Source organism: Cydia splendana, chromosome 19, assembly GCF_910591565.1.
Source record: "Cydia splendana chromosome 19, ilCydSple1.2, whole genome shotgun sequence".
In the NCBI taxonomy this organism is placed as follows: domain Eukaryota; kingdom Metazoa; phylum Arthropoda; class Insecta; order Lepidoptera; family Tortricidae; genus Cydia; species Cydia splendana.
The window spans coordinates 9,134,651-9,156,120 of record NC_085978.1 but is presented as its reverse complement, the minus strand read 5'-3'; the positions used below and the strand labels follow the sequence as shown (position 1 = coordinate 9,156,120).

The window sequence follows — 21,470 nt, the reverse complement described above, 5'->3', positions numbered from 1 at the left end:
AGTTTTTCTTGGTATAACTTTAGATTCTAAACTCCAGTGGGGTCCCCATATTGCTACTCTTTCGAATAGACTGAGCTCTGCAGCTTTTGCAGTGAGCAAAATCCGTCAGTTAACTGATGTGAAAACAGCTCGATTAGTATATTTTAGTTACTTCCATAGCATTATGGCATATGGTATTTTACTGTGGGGCAGTGCTTCAGAGATAAATACCATTTTTGTTCTGCAGAAGAGGGCTATTCGAGCAATATACAAAATGAACCATAGAGACTCACTTAGAGATAAATTTAAGGAAATTGACATAATGACAGTGCACTGTCAATACATTTATGAGAATATTCTGTACGTACATAAAAATATTGTAAATTTTAGGAAAAAATGTGAAATTCATAATATTAATACTAGAAATAAACATAAGCTCGCAGTGCCCTTCACTCGGCTCCATAAAATTAAAAAATCATTCATGGGTAATTGTGTAAGATTTTATAATAAACTTCCAAACCATATTACTGAATTATCTATTAATAAATTTAAGAATTATGTAAAGCGTAAACTTATTTCTAAAGCTTATTATACCACACAAGACTACATGAATGATATTACAACGAGGGATTAATTGTTATTCGAAATGATGATTTATTTATTAGGTATATTTGATTATTGATGAGGAAATGGATATTCCGATGTAATACTATCTACTTCTTTTGTCACTTATGCTTTTTTTTTTGACATTTAGATTTTATTCTAGAAATTCTAGACTAGTATTTTTTTATACAATCTTTTTAATGTTTGACGATCCTTTTGTGAAATTTTTAGTGTTAAATTTGATATGTATAATAATCCAATTTTATTATGGAATAATATTAACATCAATAAATTGCTCTGATAATTAGATTAAGATTAATTACGATTCATAAGAGCTTGTTGCTAGGCCTACATGAATAAAGTAAATTTTGTTTGTTTGTTTGTTTGTTTGTCCAAGGTCTTGTTGAGACGAATCAAACGAGCCTAAACACGAAGTGGTTTAGTTGCATGGTTGATTGGTACCGGTGACCACCTTCCGGCTCCATCATCAGACCCTGAGTACTATCTTAAGTCAAAGATCTTGTTGAGACGAATAAAACGAGCCTAAACACGAAGTGGTTTAGTTGCATTGTTGATTGGTACTGGTGACCACCTTCCGGCTCCATCATCAGACCCTGAGTACTATCTTAAGTCAAAGATCTTGTTGAGCCGAATCAAACGAGCCCAAACACGAAGTGGTTTAGTTGCATGGTTGATTGGTACCGGTAACCACCTTCCGGCTCCATCATCAGACCCTGAGTACTATCTTGTGTCAAAGATCTTGTTGAGATGAATAAAACGAGCCTAAACACGAAGTGGTTTAGTTGCATGGTTGATTGGTACCGGTGACCACCTTCCGGCTCCATCATCAGACCCTGAGTACTATCTTGAGTCAAATAAATACATATAGAATATCAGGTCGTTTCAAATATTTTTAATCCTGTCCGGTAGTTTATTAAACTGTACCATTATAAATTATAATACTATAATTACTACAAAAACAGTGCTAGGATCAAAGTCTCTCGTTGCGGTTTACACGCACACAGTATAGCGTTTTACACGGCGCCCGCCGCACACAATGATAAAAAACCTCGTCGTCGCCGTTGAAAATGTGCGGAGCCGAGCGACACACGTCCTGCCTCTACAAGCTCTGCCGCGGCACTGAGCTGGCGCAGCGCGCGTCATCGGTAATATAGAGTAGTTTTCAAAAAATTGCCAAAAAATTATAGTAGAATTTCATAAACACTAATGTATACCAACAGTATAAGCAAACGTTGCAGATTGCTTGAGTATGAAAATGACTTCGATATTAAGTAGATTTTCGTAGGAATTGACACTTGTTTCGGAGAGAAAATCGAGTTCGTTTTACTTTGATTTTCTCTTTCTCAAAGGTATGTAGGAAAAATATAGTTTGATATGCCTTAAGTACAGGGTATTAGTAATACAAAATAGCCAGGTTTAGCAGAGTAAAATTCTCAACATTTCCAAATAAGAGTTCGCCATTCAGTGCTTCACGGGGTTTTTCGGAAACGACCATCAGAAAAAAAATCATTACTAATTTAATAAGTCCTTTTTCTAATATTTACAACGATATTTATAAAGATAAGAAGACGCTTTTACTGGAACAAGTACTCATTGTTTCTAATAATGAGCGCAAAGTCCTGAATTTCGTCGACTAGTATCATCAATTTTGCATTATTTCGACTTTTCTTGTAAGAGCGCTCTTAAGATAATTATTGGTACATTTTTTATCGCTTTTAATAAAGAAGGTAGTTCGCGAAAATTTTGTTAGTTAAAAATTGCCTAACTTGTTGAAAAAATAACTTTAAGATACATTTCTGCAAGTTACTACATTTGTTGACATGTTTTAAATACACCATAATTTTTTTAAATTTTTCATTGAATATTTAATACTTTTAAAATTATATTTAATGTTACGTACTCGATTTTACACGCCGCGCGCGTTTTCTGAAAATGAGGCGCGGAGGGCTGTGTTCAGCGTTGAATAAAAAGTATAAATAATGGAGATACGGTTCTGCAAGTATGGAATGTTTTATTGGATTTTTCTTTTATAATATAAATTTTGGTTTCTTAAATGTTAATACTTTTTGAGTTATTGGGGAAATAAAAAAGATATACTTTTTCCCCCTTTTTTGTTTATAACTTTTGATATTTTTTGTGTGCGAATACATTTTTCTAGGCATCATGACGAATCTAATGAGGTATCACACGTATTTTTAGGATTAGTATCTCTATTTTTCACCGTCGACAGGCTACGGTTGGCACTTCGTGACAATTGGACTACGACGACAGGCTACGGTTGACACTTCGTGACAACCTGACTACGACGACAGGCTACGGTTGGCACTTCGTGACAATATGACTACGACGACAGGCTACGGTTGGCACTTCGTGACAACATGACTACGACGACAGGCTACGGTTGGCACTTCGTGACAACATGACTACGACGACAGGCTACGGTTGGCACTTCGTGACAACATGACTACGACGACAGGCTACGGTTGGCACTTCGTGACAACATGACTACGACGACAGGCTACGGTTGGCACTTCGTGACAACATGACTACGACGACAGGCTACGGTTGACACTTCGTGATGGCATTACAATCGTAATTGAAACCTGGCATGACGTAATCGTAATTTCAGTTTATTTTTATTATGTCAAGATTTAACTATTTGGATCCTACATAAAACTAAGTTCAATTTGATAACCTACTACTTGAAAATTTGAATTCAAATGTACGCAATTAATAGGCATATTACCAGACATCGTAAATTTTATAGCATTTTCGGTGCAACGGAGTGGTGTTAACGGAATTGGTATAAGCAATTTCAACCCTAATGATTAATTAGCGTTAGTTACGTTAATATTAACTTTAATTTACCATTACAGCTGGAATTATCTATAGGTACCAAATCGTTAACCACCACTTCGCTGCACCAAAAATGCTATAAAATTTACGATGTCTGCATATTACTTATCTTATCTAGGTACCTACGTCTACGTACGGCGTTGGACAGTAAGGACTTTTATCTTGTCATTATCGCTCGTTACGCGCAAACATAATACATTTTACTCTACTATATACGTTAACTTACCGCTGGTGCTATGATTGTCGTGCTGCCTCGTGTACTCGTTCCTCTCTGGCGACGGAGCCAGATCACTCCCAATACCCGAGCTTCCCCCCGACGACTCCAGCTTGCGCCGCGCGTTCACCCCCACGATGTTCTGGTTCAGGCAGCGGCGGGTGTCGATGTTGCTCAGGTTCCCCTTCTGCCGGTGCACTGTGTCGTAGTCGCGGGGCGGTAAAAGTATAGGGCTTTTCCCTGAAACATTGCCTGAAATTTAATATAATTAGCTTTTGTCTCATTTTATTAGTTAGTTTAAATATTGTTTTGGCAAGAACATAGGCAATGCTTGAAGGCTGTGTACTACTTATCTTTTATAAAAGCGCATTATTATTACAATTCGGATATCGATATAAAATCGGTTTATTGTAAAAAAATAAAATAAATATAAGGCTATGTCAGAAAGTTGAAAGCAAAAACATTTTGAACTAGGTACATATAGAAACATTATGTAACTGACAATATAATACCTAAAGCTAAACATATTCCCACATATAACACCAAATGACCAACAAATTATTAGATACCATATCTATTACTACTGTTTAGTGCAGATTTTTTCCATTGCGATGAATTTTTAAATATTATCTAAAAATGTTGGATAATACTAATACAATATGCTTCTCAAAAATGCTGTGTACAATATAAAGCCGTATAACGTAAACGTCCCAATATTTAACACCCTAACAACACACATCCCGTTATCTCTGTCTTTAGATTGCTAACCTAATGGGATTACATGTCATGCACTAGGACGTTTACCTTATTCAATATAATAAAATACTTTGTCAATACATACGTGAGTTAACACAACAGTGCAGGCGCAAGCAACTACCTACAAAAAACTGAAAACTGAGACTGACCTAGACCCTTTTTACCTGTAGACAACTTTTGTTTCAACTCCGCCGCCAAACTGTCATACAAATTAGCCACGCATCTCTCCTCATTGCTCCCAGAGTCAGACTCTCTAGACACCTCACTGCCTAAAGACGAGTCCGGAGGTTTCTTGGATACCGGGAGAGCCCCCCTCATTTGTAGTTTCCGTTCAATGTCGGCGAACTTCTTCTGATTTTCTGGTCGCTCTATCAGAGCTTGGAGGTGTGTGTAGAGCATCTCGGCTGTGTGGTCTGAGTCACATCTGGGGACAAAAGGGGATTGTAAAAAAATCTATTTTTAAGTTAACGTTCTTTTTTGTATTGCCACAACAGTTATGTTTTCTATAATGATTTTTAGGTAAAATAACCTTGTACAGCCAGCATAAAGAGTAGCGGGGGAAACAACGCGTTAAAGATAACTATTTTGTACTATAGTAAACCCAAACCAAACGGACGACTGGGATTATATCTCTATCTCTCTCACCCCACTTTCAACCATACGAGCGTGAATGAGAAGTTTTACAACCCGAGTCGTCCGTTTGGTTTGGGTCTATTATACTATAGGACTATTAGGGACATAATGTCTGACTGTTCTACGACATATGTATCTTTTTTTGTTAAGCTGTCAGAAAAAATGGTAAATACTTTTGACGCGTAGTCTGATCTGCTACTGTTTACTGTACCTACTCATATTATATTCGTTCTCGAAAAACGTTAACAATACACCTTTTCATAAATTTTAGGTAACATTAAAGTGATTTTTGCCTTAGCAAAGAACTGCTTAGGTATCTAAAGTATTGAAGTATGCATTGATGACATGCTCCTCTGCCTTATAATGCACATGCTGCATGTGACATGCATAATCAAATTTTTGTTCAAACTTATTACCCATTATTTCTTCTAAATATCCTAAAACGGGGTCATTGTTATAAGAAGCTCTAGGCCGACTCAACTTTCAAAACAACCAATTAATAAGTTCGGATGTTTGCGCCACATATAAATACTTAAACTTCTTCTATGTATTCTGACCTCCTTGTCGGGATTTCAAAATTAAACGGCAAGGCGATAAAAGAAAATGTGACATATCATGTCAATGCATGTAAAAATAAAATACGCAACGAATTTTGTGTGTTGAAAAGAAAATTAAACCAAAGGGATCCCTATTACTCATACCACGACAATAAAGTGCCGCCGAATCAGTGGAGACTCGAATAAGGAGGAAAACGCAGAACCAGTGCATGTAAGTTTTTCCGCATCCCCATTTTTGGCCCAACGAGCCGGATAGCAAAATTTGGAATCATAACTTTAAAATTACATAATATCCTTGTTGCTCACTGAATCACTAATAAAATTAATTTCGGATTTCCTTTCGGTTTCTTAATTTTCAAAAAAATGTTTCCGTCATAATTCTATTTCAAAGTACAGTCAGTATACTAATTTATTGTTATTGTCTGTTATTTTAATATTTTGTTTACGCGTAGCGTGTGGGATTATTCATCGCGTTACCTTATTACTAAATGCGTTACAAATATATTTCGTATTTTGTAACTGTCATATTGTGTCATAATTTTCACGTAACATTTTTGCACACCATATTCGTTATATAATTTCAGTGTATTTTAAGTTACAAAATACATTTTACTAAACTGAAAGCTACGGGTAAATTATTCCTGAAAGCCTCAGTTTTTCATAAATTGTAATTAACCTATTGCGAAGGTTACACTTGTATTAAGGTATTATACAAGTGGAGCATTCGTATTTACTTAATTTTCCTTCGACTTGCATTAAGGTATTATCCAAGTTGAATATAATTTATAATTATTTGTGCATCTTAGCACAATTATTCATATTTTTTCGTGCTGTCATAGTAACAACTAGGTAACCATGGCAACGAGACTTAAGCTCGCGGAGGCAAAACGTGCTCAATGTTTCATGCGTTTACAAAATATTTATGACATGATTCCAAAGCTAAGCAGTGACAAGAAGGTTTTCTCGCAGTTCATCGGGCAAGCTCGATTGGTCGATCAACTGAGAAAAGAATTTATAGAGTTGATGGATGAAGTCAATCTTCTGAACTTGGAGTTGGACCCGGAATACATCGTCAACTACAGCGCAATGAATGCCTTTGAAGATCTCTACTGCGTAATCAAATGTCAAATTTCAAAACTTGATGCACCTGCTCCGAGCCTCTCGACATCCAGGGATTCGAGCCATTCCTGTAAGGACGACTCCATCAAAATTCCACGGATTGATCTTCCTTCTTTCGATGGAGATATTCAAAACTTCCCATTCTTCTATGAAACATTTAAGCGTGTCATACATGAGAATAAGAAACTTACGGATTCTGAGCGTGTTCATTACTTGTTTAGTAATTTGACAGGAAAAGCAAAGTCGATCTGTGCGGGAGTTATACCTGCCGCAGAAAATTACAACACAGTTTGGGAAGCATTGATCGCGAAATATGATGATAAACGCGCATTGGCTACGTCATATTTAAACCAGCTGTTTTCGATGAAACCTGTCAACGTCAACGGTCCTTCGGCATCTAACTTAGAAAAAATAATTGATTTGTTTGCTGCTACTATTTCAGCAATCAGACAACTCAAGCTCGAAAACTTAAGTGACTTTATTTTCATTCACCTGGGTCTAGAGATGGGTAGCGAGTAAATACTCACGGGTAAATACCGAGTAAATACTCAGTATTTACTCAATATACCCGTATTTACTCGTTTATACCCAAATTGGTGGGTATAAACTATTTAGAGTGCTGAAAGGGGCATATAAATTTTAAATATAGGTGTATTTTGAAAGCCGCTACTGGATTAAGTACTCAAAATTGTAAGAAATGTATTTTTAAGAGGGGCACTCCATATTATGTAACTAATTGTCACAAAAAAAAAATTCAGAAACCACCAACGTGTTGCACATCATTAAATGGGTCTTTAAAAATAACTGGTATGTTTCTAAGAACATTTTTGGACAAATTGAATATTTTTGGAAAAAAACCGTTTCGAAAGGCCAAAATAATGTTTATCTCTCTATAACTCTAGAACCAAAGTTCAGAAAAAATATGAAAACATATCGGGAGATTGGCCGTATAATAGAGTACAAAAAACAATATTTTGAACATCATCGGTTGAGCCATTTTTGAGTTTTCTTTAAAAAACCCTTATTAAAAGGTCGTAAGTGCCGCGTAAACACGCACTTTTGCGCGACATGCAGTTATCTAGAACATCGATAGAATTTAAGTACCATATTTTTAATGTAAAATACCTTCTTATTTAAAACGAAATTGTTAACTATGCATTATCACAATTTGCCTCTCACTAATAATTACTTTTTTTTCTAAATTAAGCGTCCTATATGCTTTTTATTTTATAGATATTGTTAATACTCGCTAGCACTCTTCAATAAAAGACAATTTTGTTCTTAAATCTCACTTTTTGAATATTTTATAAGCAATCGTTTTTACCCACCTAAATGAGTAAATACGGGTATTTATCGGGTGCTTTGAGTAAATACCGAGTAAATACTCAGTATTTACTCACCCCTACCCATCTCTACCTGGGTCTTAAGTTATTAGACTCGGATACCGCAAAGAATTTCGAGATGTCTATTCGGAATTCTTCTAAAATACACATGACGAATTCATCTGTTTCGTTAGGGAACAAGTAAAGATTTTATATCGGACATCGCAACGAACGCCAACTAAGGCTGAAAGCGGCTCCGCTGGCAGCACTAGCAGCGTGCGAGCTCCTCTCCCTCGCACGCCCCAAGCGTATGTTAGCACGCAAGGGCATGACAACGGAAATCCATGTGCTATGTGCAAGAGTAATGATCACTCGCAACTTTATAATTGCAATAATTTCATGAAACTCACGCCTAACGAAAAATTTAATTTCGTTAAGGAAACTCACGCGTGCACTAATTGTCTAAACACGCACCATACTGCCTCGAAATGTTCCTCAAAGAAAACTTGTCGTAAATGTAAAGGCAAACATCATACAACGTTACACTTTGATAACTCGAAACCTGCAATGAATAGCAACGAGTCCAAGTCCTCACCTAAGGATGGTAGTGAAGCTAGCACAAGTTCAGCCGTAACGGACAACGGTGCCTCCATATGTACTCATTCGGCATCGGGACAGACTAAATCACCCTTGACGGAAATTCTCGCCACTGCTAAGGTACTCTCTAGTGGGCGTAACGGCAAGGACAAGGTTTTGAGATGTCTGCTGGATCCGGGATCACAGAAACATTACGTTACATTGAAGTGCTGCAAGAATTTAGGTCTTCCTGTACACAGCAGCCCCGTGACGTCAATAAATGGATTAGGTGGAACAGCAATAACACAACCCATCCGAGGAACTGTCAACTTAACATTTAGGTCAAGATATGATCCTAAACATCAATATACTATCGAAGCGCTTGTTTTAGATGAGATCACGCCTGATTTACCGACTTGTCATATTGATCAATCTGCAACTGATCTGTTTGATAATTTACATCTAGCAGATGACTCCTGGGCGATTCCAGGTGAAATTGACGTACTTCTTGGTGTTAAGTTATTCACCAAATTGTTAATGTCAGATAAAATTGAGAACAAACCTGGTTTGCCTGACTCTTTAGAAACTACACTGGGGTACATCATACTAGGCGATGCTCCCGCAGTTAACGCTTCCTACTCAGCGGCGGGATATTTTACTTCGGTCGATGTGGGAAATTTAATGCAAAAATTCTGGGAAATTGAAGATTTGGATGGAGGAGTGATTCATAGTCCAGACGAGAAACAAGCTGAAGACATATTCAAAAATACAATCAATCGTTTGGAAGACGGACGTTATGAAGCAGCACTTCCGTTTAAATTGGACCCAAGCAATTTAGGCGATTCTTACAAGACTGCTGAATGCAGATTTTTAGCGCTTGAAAGAAAATTCCTCAAGCAACCTGTATTAAAGCCAGCTTATGATGAAGTTATCCGTGAACATATTGATAAAAAATATTTATCGGAGGTTCCCAATGATAAGTCAAATGACGGTTATCACATACCCCATCACGCAATTGTCAAAATTGACAGAATAACCACAAAGGTTAGAATTGTGCTGGACGCTAGTGCACAGACCACAAGCGGTTTATCGTTAAATGATATACTTCACGCAGGACCAAGTCTTCAAGCTGACTTGTTCTGCATTCTTCTAAACTTAAGATTGTTTAGTATTGCTATCACGTCTGATGTACGTCAAATGTATCTGTGTATTGACGTACGGGGGGAGGATCGTCCTTATCAGCGTATACTTTATAGGTTTAGTCCTGAGGAAACTATAAGAGTGTTTCAATATAATAGGGTAGCCTTCGGTCTACGCAGCAGTCCTTTCCTGGCACTGCGAACTATCAAACAGTTAGTAGCTGATGAAGGTGATAAATACCCACTCGCAAAGGAAATTGCATCTCGTGATATTTATATGGATGATGTAGCTAGTTCAGTTATTAACGAAGACCAAGCTGTACAAGCGACTAAACAACTCCTGGATTTGTTCTTGAAAGGTGGATTCCAACTGGCAAAGTGGTCGTCAAATTCTGCAGCTGTTCTGAATGAAATACCGAAAGAACTACATTTGTCCCAAAGTGTCACCTTCAACGATGATACAACTTTGAAGATTTTAGGTCTGCGTTGGTATCCTGGTGAAGATGTATTCAAGTTCCAGGTTAGTCCCGACGATCGACCGTGCAGTAAAAGAAACATTCTTTCATCGGTAGCTCGACTATTCGATGTTCTGGGCCTGGTTGCCCCTGTAATCGTGTTCGCTAAGCTTCTAATAAAGGAGTTGTGGCTTTTGAAAATCGATTGGGATGAATTGCCGCCTGATCATATTGTACGCCAATGGCAACAGTTCCAAAGTGAACTACCGCTACTATCTAACATTAGCATTCCCAGACATCTAGGTGTTATTGAAAACTGTTCATTAACTATAGTTGGTTTTTCGGATGCTAGTGAAAAGGCTTATGGCGGAGTGGTTTATGCCTACGTCACCTTTCCTAATGATGAACGAGGTGTCATTAATTTAATTTGCGCTAAATCTAAGATAGCGCCCGTAAAGGTTGTCAGCCTAGCAAGACTGGAATTATGCGCAGCATTGCTACTGTCACAACTGATAAAAAGGGTGGTTGATACTTACTCAACCAGATACCCAATTGATTCGGTAATGGCCTTTTCTGATTCAACAGTGACACTCTGTTGGATTCATTCGTCGCCTCATCGATGGCAAACTTTTGTGGCCAATCGTGTTACCAAGATCCAAGAGAACTTGTCAAGCGATCATTTTTACCATATTAAAGGAACAGAGAATCCTAGCGACTGCCTGTCTAGAGGTTTAACTCCAGCTCAATTGGTGAACCATCCTTTATGGCTATCAGGCCCTCCATGGATGAAACTCCCGAAAAGCGCATGGCCGATTCAGGCGTTTATACCAGACGAAGTCAACGTTCCTGAAGAAAAAACGGTTTCTTTGGTGACTTGTGACAATTCGAACGACAACATAATTTATGATTTATCTAAACGGTTCTCTTCATGGATTAGATATGTACGCACAGTTGCCTATACCTTGAAATTTATAAAACGATTACCTAAAGGCCCTATTGGTGCTGATGACTTAACAGCAGCCGAATTAGAAATCGTACGAGCTCTACAAAGAGTTTATTTCAGTCAACATATTTTAGGTATGACCTTGAAGAAAGGGTTTACAAAGGCCTTTGCAAGCCTGAAGCCATTTATTGAAGATGGAATCCTTCGCGTTGGAGGACGTCTCAGTAATTCTAATGAAGATTACGATTATAAACATCCTTTGTTATTGCCACGTCGTGATCACATCATTAACCTACTGGTCGATTATTATCATCGACACCATTTACATGCAGGACCCGAAACTCTTATATCTATTATGCGACATCGATTCTGGATCATAGCAGCTCGATGTATTATTCGTCATCGCATTCATTTATGCAATTACTGCTTCCGGACCAAGCCAAAGGCTAACTATCCAATGATGGCAGATCTACCAGCATGTAGGGTAAATCAAGTTGAGAAGGCCTTTATACATACTGGTTGTGATTACGCTGGTCCGTTGTATTGTACACCTGTTCGAAGAAGAGGCATGAAGAGTCAAAAGGTTTATTTGTGCTTATTCACATGTCTCACAACGCGAGCCATTCATTTAGAACTTGCAACTGACTTAAGTACAGCAAGTTTTAAGTCAGCATTTAAGCGGTTTTTATCCAGACGTGGTCCTGTAAAATATATGTATAGCGATAACGGAACCAACTTCCAGGGAGCCAATACATACTTGCAAGAACTTCATAATTTCCTTGCGAATGTGTATCGAGACGCTTGGGAAAATGAACTATCAGCCAATAAAATAATTTGGCAATTTATTCCCCCTAGTGCTCCACATTTTGGAGGATGTTGGGAAAGTAACGTCAAATGCGTCAAATCACATTTGTATCGTACTATAGGTAAACAAATCTTGTCATTTCAGGAATTAATGACAGTTCTATGTGAAATTGAGGTTTTATTAAATTCTAGGCCGCTATCCGTGTTAAGCTCTGATCCAGCTGAACCTTCCGCATTGACACCAGCTCATTTTCTTAACGTTACTCCTTTGAAATATCTTCCAGCTGCGTCTATTGCGGAGGTAACATCTGATCATCTTTTGCAAAGATATCAACTATTAGATCGTTTAACGCAATCCTTTTGGAAGAGGTGGCGCGATGAGTATTTGCACACGTTGCAAGCCAGACAAAAATGGAATACTCCTTCTCAGCCTGTTAAGGAAGGGACAGTTGTAGTCATCCTTCAAGATAATGTTATGCCTCTACATTGGCCGTTAGGTCTTATAACTCAACTCTTTCCAGGCAAGGACGGTATTGCCAGAGTTGCTTTGGTTAAAACAAAATCAGGCACACTTAAAAGACCATTGGTCAAATTATGTCCTTTGCCTTCTCAATAATATAATTTCATATTTCTATTAGTAATTAGTTATCTCTTTCAAGTTAAGGAGGCTTCATATGTTTATGTTAATTTAGTTTTCTCTGAGCAATAAGGATGCTATTATGTAGTAAATTATTTATTTTAAATAACTTTTTGAAAGCTATTCCCTTCAAGGCCGGGGGAATGTTTGCGCCACATATAAATACTTAAACTTCTTCTATGTATTCTGACCTCCTTGTCGGGATTTCAAAATTAAACGGCAAGGCGATAAAAGAAAAAGTGACATATCATGTCAATGCATGTAAAAATAAAATACGCAACGAATTTTGTGTGTTGAAAAGAAAATTAAACCAAAGGGATCCCTATTACTCATACCACGACAATAAAGTGCCGCCGAATCAGTGGAGACTCGAATAAGGAGGAAAACGCAGAACCAGTGCATGTAAGTTTTTCCGCATCCCCATTACCTGTCAAAATTGCTTTCTTATCAGATTACCCCATCCCTTGGAATTCACATTAAGTATGAAATGATGTGCATTAGTCGCGTCGAGCACCAGTACCACCGTAAGGTGGTGGTACTGGTGCTCGACGCGGTCCCAGTACATCTTGAAACTTAAGTCATTGTTAATAGAGGTCACAGCAGGGTGTCATCTATTGGGCATTAGCATGTCGAGCACTAGTACGCCCTTACCCCTACCCTACCCTTACCCCTAAAATTAGGAACTCTAGCGGGTACCAAACATGCTCTCATGTTCTATGCTTGTATAGTAGGTAGGTACGTACTTTGGCGCACGCGAATGAATCTCAAAACATTTAATAATACAATAGCCTGTGTTTAATCAATTAATTAATTAATTTAACTGTAAACTAAAATTCCGTAAAAAAAAAATATTCTATTGTTAACACTAGTAGTTTAATTGTATTGTATTGTAGGTGTTTAATTGTTTATCCACACAACTCAATATTTGTCAATATTTTTTATTTACGCACACAAGCCGTAAACATGGCAAGTGAGATGAGTGGTAGTAATATCATAGAAAATTTGTATTGGGACATACCTACGTGCTGCCGTAAATCGTCTCGTCTTACGTTCTATTGGGTAACTGATCTGTGTACAACTTCACCTACAAACACATAAACTTTCAATCCACACTAAAACCCAATCACTTTCATTTCATCAACAATCAAACGTTTCGCACTACTTCCAAATGGTAATGGCGATCTCAGTACAATCTGCTCCGAAATTACATACCCGCCGCGCGGCGTGATATCGAATATCAATCACCGTTATTACGCTGCGAATTACTATGTAGTAACGAGGCCAGCAGTACCTAGAATCGTGTCACATTGCCCTTCTGAATATCAATAGCGTGTATCTTTATTGCCAAATAGAGATCGTGGCGAGCGACATAGCATTCGCTCGACTTATAAGGCACAATTAACGCAAGCTGGGCGGGCACTGTCATGTATCAGACGATTTATTAATATGACTACAATTAATCCAGTTACACATGTAACAAAATTACGGTCATTTTACCTTAATATGCTTGAAAATCTTTTTATGTAACTAGTATAATTTAAAAACGTTCGTTTTTTTTACAATTTTATACCAATAGCTGGTATCGTTATAGATATCATAAAGAGAGAGAGGGTAGATAAAGATTTTTTTATAAAATTAATCAAAATCATGGTCTAATAAAACATGGTCTTCTATTCCCAGAGTGACACGGGCCTACGTCACAATAACATTGCCACTTTATTTCAACATAACATGTTACATGGGTACATTATACCTATGGTTAATAAGTTAAAATATTTCTTTATAATTTTATAATTTTCATTTATATGTATTTTATCTTAAATTTTACAATAACACGTCATTTTTAATTATTCGTTAGCAATATCTTCCGATTCACGACAGAAATTTCAGACGTTCGGGGTAATTCAGTTTACACTACTGACAACACAGGATAGCGCTGTCACATTTGACAATTCGGATCTAGATAACTTCATGCCCTGACCGTCATCCTTGTCGAACGCGTGTTAATTGTTATTTCCTTCTCGCTCAGTGTCAGCAGTCGCAGTGTTTTCCAAACTTTTCACGCCGTTAAGCTTGGTAATTAATGTGTAACTGTGAATTAGTTTTTCAAACGTTTGTCTTGTATAGATAAATAAAGTTTAATTTAATACATTAGATTTGTTTTATTTTACTATGTTTCTACATGAATAACTTAAAATTAATGCCGTTAAAATAATTTTCACCGTTGGTTAAAATTCTCCCACATTTTAAAGTTTGAGAACCTGTAAACAGCATGATGACGTAGGCCCGTGTCAGTTAGGTCATACGCGAATCTCGGAATAGAGTACCAGGCGGAGTATATTATTATACCATGATCAAAATAGCTTCACTAAGTACTTGACTATGCTAACCTTACTTTGATGCTTATCTTAATAAAGATTTCTTAACGGTCGACTGAGAGAAAACAATACCCAATAGGTTTTTCATATTAATCGATAAACTAGTAGGTTTTATAGATTAGATTATATGCGTTTTAAATAAATAGTGTATGTGTTTATCGGGACTCAATTGATCAATACTTTTTTTATAATATTAACAAAAAATCTGTAGAACACAAAATTTCCAAAAATCACACTAAAATTGTATTAATTATCGTTAGAAAGCCTTCGGGGTTAGATAAAACATCCAAAACTATTTCAGAACAGCCACGAGAGCGAGTATATAAAACACAGGATTTATCCGCTTCCTTATTATATAGCAGTTATTATATTCTTTAGCTCTTAAGACAAATATGCCTAATAGGTTGTAACGAGAAGGATATAGGCCTCCAGTTTTTTGCCGAGTGACATTCGACGCGGGCGCATTGTGCGTTGTGTGCTAGTGCGAATGTCAAAGTTGAACGATTGACAAGGCCTGCTGTCACGCCGGCAGGTTGTTGCGCAATGGAATGCTACGCGTATGTGAGGCCGAATACGTGTAAATTAAACAGGAAATTTCTATTGTAAGTAGTATAGGTTCAATGTAAGTATGCTATCAGATTATGTACATAATAGAGCAATGTTTTTTAATCTCTGGGTAATCCTCGGGGAGGTGAAAAGCGCCTATAGCAAGGAGGGTTTTAAAGATTCTTAATAAATCACGTCAATCTTACTCTCGGGTATTAATTCCGGGATGAAAGGTATCCTATATGTATAATTATGTTTATCAGAATAACCCGGAGACTACTTACATACGAGTTCCTATGCTATGACGTGTGTGTACCAAATGTTTAACGCCAAAGACAGAAACAGATGGATAAAGATCATAACTTCACTAAAAAAACCAACTGGATCAATCATGAGTACAATATTAATGGCAAACGATTAGTTAGGGTTTCTTCCATTAGAGATCTCGGAGTATTATTGGATAGTGAATTGTCGTTCCGTTGTCACTATGAACATATGGTGTCGAAATGTAATCGCATGCTTGGTTTTATCAAGCGAACTGCAAAACCTTTCAAAGTGTCAAACAGCCTAATTGTTCTATACTCCGCGTTAGTTCGAACTACGCTCGAATACTGCTCGTCGGTTTGGCAACCAATTTATAAGACACACTCTGATAGATTGCAATCAATACAGGCAAAGTTTTTACGATATCTTTCCGCTAAAAATAAAACACGCCGAGCTCTTCCTGAATATACAGATAGACTTTCAGCATATAATTTACAATCACTATCGTCCCGACGCGACGTTGTTGATCTGGTTACACTTCATAAAATTGTGCATGGTGGTCTCGACAGTAACCTCATGGATTATGTCTCCATTAGAGCCTACAATAAGAGAACACGGAATCGAGAATTGTTTGCCTTGCCTATGGTTCCTAATAACAATGTATCCAATAATGCGCCTGTCTTTAGAATGTGTCGTTTATATAATAACTTGGATATTGATTTAGATATTTTGAACATTTCTTTACCTAAGTTCAAAAATGTTTTGTTGTCCCAAAATTGTAAGTAAATATTTATTATCTTATCGTGCTAACTATTTATTTTACTATATTCTTTTATTATCTTTAATAACAGAAGTTTTGTTTAGTCAAAATTTGTATTTAGCTTAATTATTATTATTCCATGATAATGTTGTGTACAATTATAATCGTAATGTAAGTAATTTATAAGTTGCTTATGTAAGAAATATGTTACAATGTTGTTTGCCTGCATTATGTTATTGTACCTATTAAAATAAAATAAAATAAATAAGAGAGAAAGTGATGCAAAGGGGAGGTCACGACCCTCAATATCGAGGAATACGATACAGGAGGGACCAAATTTAATTTGAATTCATTTAGCCATTTTTACGTTTTACGAATGACAAACATCCCAGTAAAATTAAGTATTAACCTACCTACTACAATTAAGTATTAAGTACCTACCTATTTAGTCGTGTATTTTTAATCTTATCCGTCCTAGTGATACCTATTTCGCAAGTGGCAAGGACAGACTCCCTGGGCGGAGCTACCCTCGATCCGCATCATAAATGCCATTTATCTTGCAACACCACGCGGCTCAAGCTCACATTACGATTGATATGCTAATTTTGACGTTATCGTTTACTATGGACTAATCCTTATGGCGTATTCATAGACGTCTATCAAATCTAACAAATCGGTTATTATCATTTGTCCCTATCCATTTTGACAATTGTGTTTGGAAAGAGACAAAGGTTTGTAAGAGGTTGATAAAGTGTTATGAATAAGGGGGTTAATTTGTACTAACTTTTTATTACATGTCGTAAAAATAGTTAATGATACTTAGATTTCCTTTAGGTAATTAACTGCTGTAAAATGAAAGTGCAAATTGTTTAATTAACGGTTAAATAAACCTATAAATAGTCTCCAACCAATAAGTGACATAGCTGGTGCCAATGAAACCAGGAGGCGTAGCCAACTGACAATCGCTTGTAGAATACACCATACGAAACTTAAAATAATTAATGTATGGAAATCATCACGTTACATTGGACCTTGGTGTTTTAGTATAACTTCTTCCTTCCATACATCCCTAAGGCCCACTTGCACCATTCAACTAACCTGGGGTTAACCGGTTAAACCTGGAGCTACCCATCAATTTGACACTAGGTTAACGGTTTAACCGCTTAACCCCGGGTTATTGGGATGGTGCAAGTGGGCCTTAGTAGACTGTACATTTTCACAACATCAGCAAGGCTTACTGCTGTTAAATAATAAAAACTTAAAAGCTATCTTCATCATAAAAAATATTCATTAAATGCAAAACTCATCAACGTCTTTCTCAACCGAAACGGTAGAGCTTTTATATTGATATGAGGAAGCATTAAATTTCAAGTTGTAAAATTCAGCACAGTACTTAAATGCTAATTAACGTCCGTTTAAGTTCCGTACCATTAATTATTTAATTGAACCATCGGAACCCGTTGGAAAGTTCGATCAGAAAATTAATTGTGCTTCGCAGTTTATGAATTTATGATCAGAATATTGACGAAGTAAATTTTCCAACATTTTATGATACAATTTGATGAAATATTACGTCGTTGTCACTTTGAAATTAGCTGTTTACGGAAGCTCTATCCACAGTTACTTGAGATGATCGTAAGGTACCAAGTACCAATCAAATACATAAGGTAATAAGGTGGGGTAAGACGAACATACTCGTAGTTTACTTTACTCGGGGCAAGACAAACAGTATGAGGATTCCATACAAGTGTTTTTATTGACCTGGTGATAGTCTTACCTTACCCCACTTTATCTAGATGTTATTGCTTAAGGAGGATGTGCGGAGGTAATATTTCAAACTGTTTGCGTGAATACAAAGTCATGTAACTACACTTTTTAATGTTTAGTTTATTTTGTCATAGTTTTGTAATAAAATCTTAAATGAGCTAAGATGATTGATCATATTAGAAATTATTAATACTTATAGAAAATTATTTTGCAAATACACATACCATATATTCATATAGCTGTAAAAACGTTGGTATGATAAATGACCCGCGCATTACCCCTTAAAATAAAAAAAACATAGGTTATAAAAATAACTTTGCCAGACAATACTTACCGTCTCTACGACATATATGCAGTGCAGTACAGGAAATTATGAATGAATTCATTCATACAGTCGCCATGCACTTTTGCGGCTGTTTGTACTTGTACAGTGAAGTAACGATCATTAGGAATACCACACACTTGCTCCTTGGCATTTAGTTGCCAACCTGTTATGTATCAAACTAGTTATTCAAGTATTGTTTCATACCACAATAAACAACTAATATGAGCATCTAACCTTGCCTTTCATCGTGTTATTAACATGTTTCGATATGCATGCATAGGTCAAGTATTTTTATTGACTTCTGCATCTGCCGATCATTATCTACCGCAAATGGGATAAGTAATTGTTACAATATTTATATAACTTTTATTCAAACAGCGAAATTTAATACCATATTATATTGAATGCAAGTATAAGTGAGCATTTAATACTCCTAACCTTGTTATTAAACGTGTTGCTTGAGGAATGCACGGTTAACTATAATTGACATTTTAAGCATCTGAAAATGATTATCTGCCTCGTTAGATATTAACACAATAACTTTGTTAATTAATATTAAGTAGTTATATTTAATAACTTTAGTACGAATATTACGTACGTTTATTAGTAAAAAGTTGTTAATTGTTTATATATGAATATTTTAATGTTTGGTTTTTATTTTAGTTATATTTTTGTTTCTTTAACTGTTGTTTTGTTACTTAGCAAACTAGCTGCTTTGTTACTGCACACCGTTGTATGGGGACCTTGCACTTTGAGACTATGCGCTGAAACTTGGCACAGTTGATTCTTAGCTGGTCATGAGCAGATACAGACCGGGAGACCTCGAGAGCCATGTCTCATTTAGTGGGGGGGAGGGGGGGAAGTTCGACGCCGCCGCGCTTCACTTGGAGCAACATTTCTCTAAAACTGTACCTATTAGGGCATGTAATATATCATTTTCGGATAAATTAAGGATAAGGAATCTAGTTTTGGAACAAAAACAATGCACTTTCTAACAAAAAAAAAGCATAAAGTAGAAAAGACTAAAAAACGTATTTTTGATTTTTTCATAATTACCAATTTTTTTTTAAAGTGTAGCAGGAATCTGAAAACAAAAAATACAGTCGTAAAGCTACACTTATTACGTTTAAGAAAATATATAGTTTAATATACAAAACTGTTGATAAATGGGAGATAAAAAATAATATTAAGCGTGGGTCAGAGTGATCTCAATACAAAATATTATGAATGTGGGAAAGTTACTTATAATTTGTTCTACAATCGTTTATTTTTCTTGTTTTTCGTAAATAACTCGTAAACGGTAGCCCACAGCAAAAAATATCTTTTATGTAAATAATCTGTTTCAGATTTCTTATAAAATAAGTACTAATGTTTTTCGCTACCATCAATATTAAAAAAAAATATTGAAGGGAGAAAATAAATACTTAGGTCCCCTTTTTTAGTCATTCGTAAATAACTCGTAAACGAAGGCCAATAGCAAAAAAATTTTTAGTACATGAATAATTTACATAAAATTTCCTACAAAAAAGGTCATTTGAACTTTTTCGCTAGGATCAATATTAAAAACGATATTAAAGAGAGAAAATAAATTCTAAGGTCCCCTTTTTAAATATTGATCCTAGCGAAAAAGTTTGAATAACCTTTTTTGTAGGAAATTTTATGCTAATTATTCTTGTGTTAAAATATTTTTTGCTATTGGACATCCTTTACGAGTTATTTACGAATGACTAAAAAAGAGGACCTTAGTATTTATTTTCTCCCTTCAATATTTTTTTAAATATTGATCTTAGCGAAAAAAAGGAGCACTTATTTTATAAGAAATCTGAAACAGATTATTTACGTAAAAGATATTTTTTTGCTGTGGGCTACCGTTTACGAGTTATTTACGAAAAACTAAAAAATTAAACGATTATAGAACAAATTATAAGTAACTTTCCCACATTAATAATATTTTGTATTGAGATCACTCTGGCCCACGCTTAATATTATTTTTTATCTCCCATTTATCAACAGTTTTGTATAATAAACTATATATTTTCTTAAACGTAATAAGTGTAGCTTTACAACTATATTTTTTGTTTTCAGATTCCTACTACACTTAAAAAAAAAATTGGTAATTATGAAAAAATCCAAGATACGTTTTTTTGTCTTTTCTACTTTATGTTTTTTTTTTGTTAGAAAGTGCATTGTTTTGGTTCCAAAAAAAAATTCCTCATCCTTAATTTAACCGAAAATGATATATCACATGCCCTAATAGGTACAGTTTTAGAGAAATGTTGCTCCAAGTGAAGCGCGGCGGCGTCGAACTTCCCCCCTCCCCCCCACTAAATGAGACATGGCTCTCGAGGTCTCCCGGTCTGTATCTGCTCATTACCAGCTAAGAATCAACTGTGCCAAGTTTCAGCGCATAGTCACAAAGTGCAAGGTGTCGTGCACTAACAAACTAGCTAAACCAGTAAGGAAGAGCAGTGTCTCTTGACACAGGTATCTTGTATACTTAAAAAGAGACACCAACCTGCATATTGCTAAGCTAATTAAGTTACTGAATAAATCATTTTTTTAATATAAGACCTTGACTCCCGCTCCGGATTTTTCCTAGTGCAAAGGATGTGTTTCGCAATCTAACGCGGCAACGCAGTAAGCGTTTGATGGACACCTTTGTGCCGGGACTAGTCCGGGGCAGGTTACAGAAAATATGTACGCATATGCATTTAGGTTTAGATTTATTTACGGTTAGATAATTTTAGGTTTAGGCTTGATAAATTGGGTTTATTTTTAGGTTGATTTACCTAGTAAATTCTCAAACTACTAGGGTT

At 36.1% G+C, this 21,470-nt stretch overlaps 1 protein-coding gene across 4 annotated transcripts in view; it reads right to left on the bottom strand.

The window, feature by feature from the left end:
• Positions 1 to 21,470, bottom strand: part of LOC134800174 (zinc finger CCCH domain-containing protein 13) — a 129,414-nt gene that overhangs the window by 28,634 nt on the left and 79,310 nt on the right. The window contains exons 6-7 of one of the 4 annotated variants that reach the window (XM_063772653.1): positions 4,579 to 4,853; positions 3,686 to 3,925 (exon numbers count right to left, since the gene is read on the bottom strand). In XM_063772653.1, the coding sequence (XP_063628723.1) occupies positions 3,686 to 3,925; positions 4,579 to 4,853 (515 nt within the window). The remainder of the gene's footprint in view (positions 1 to 3,685; positions 3,926 to 4,578; positions 4,854 to 21,470) is intronic. The other 3 variants (XM_063772656.1, XM_063772654.1, XM_063772657.1) reach the window with 3 other exon arrangements.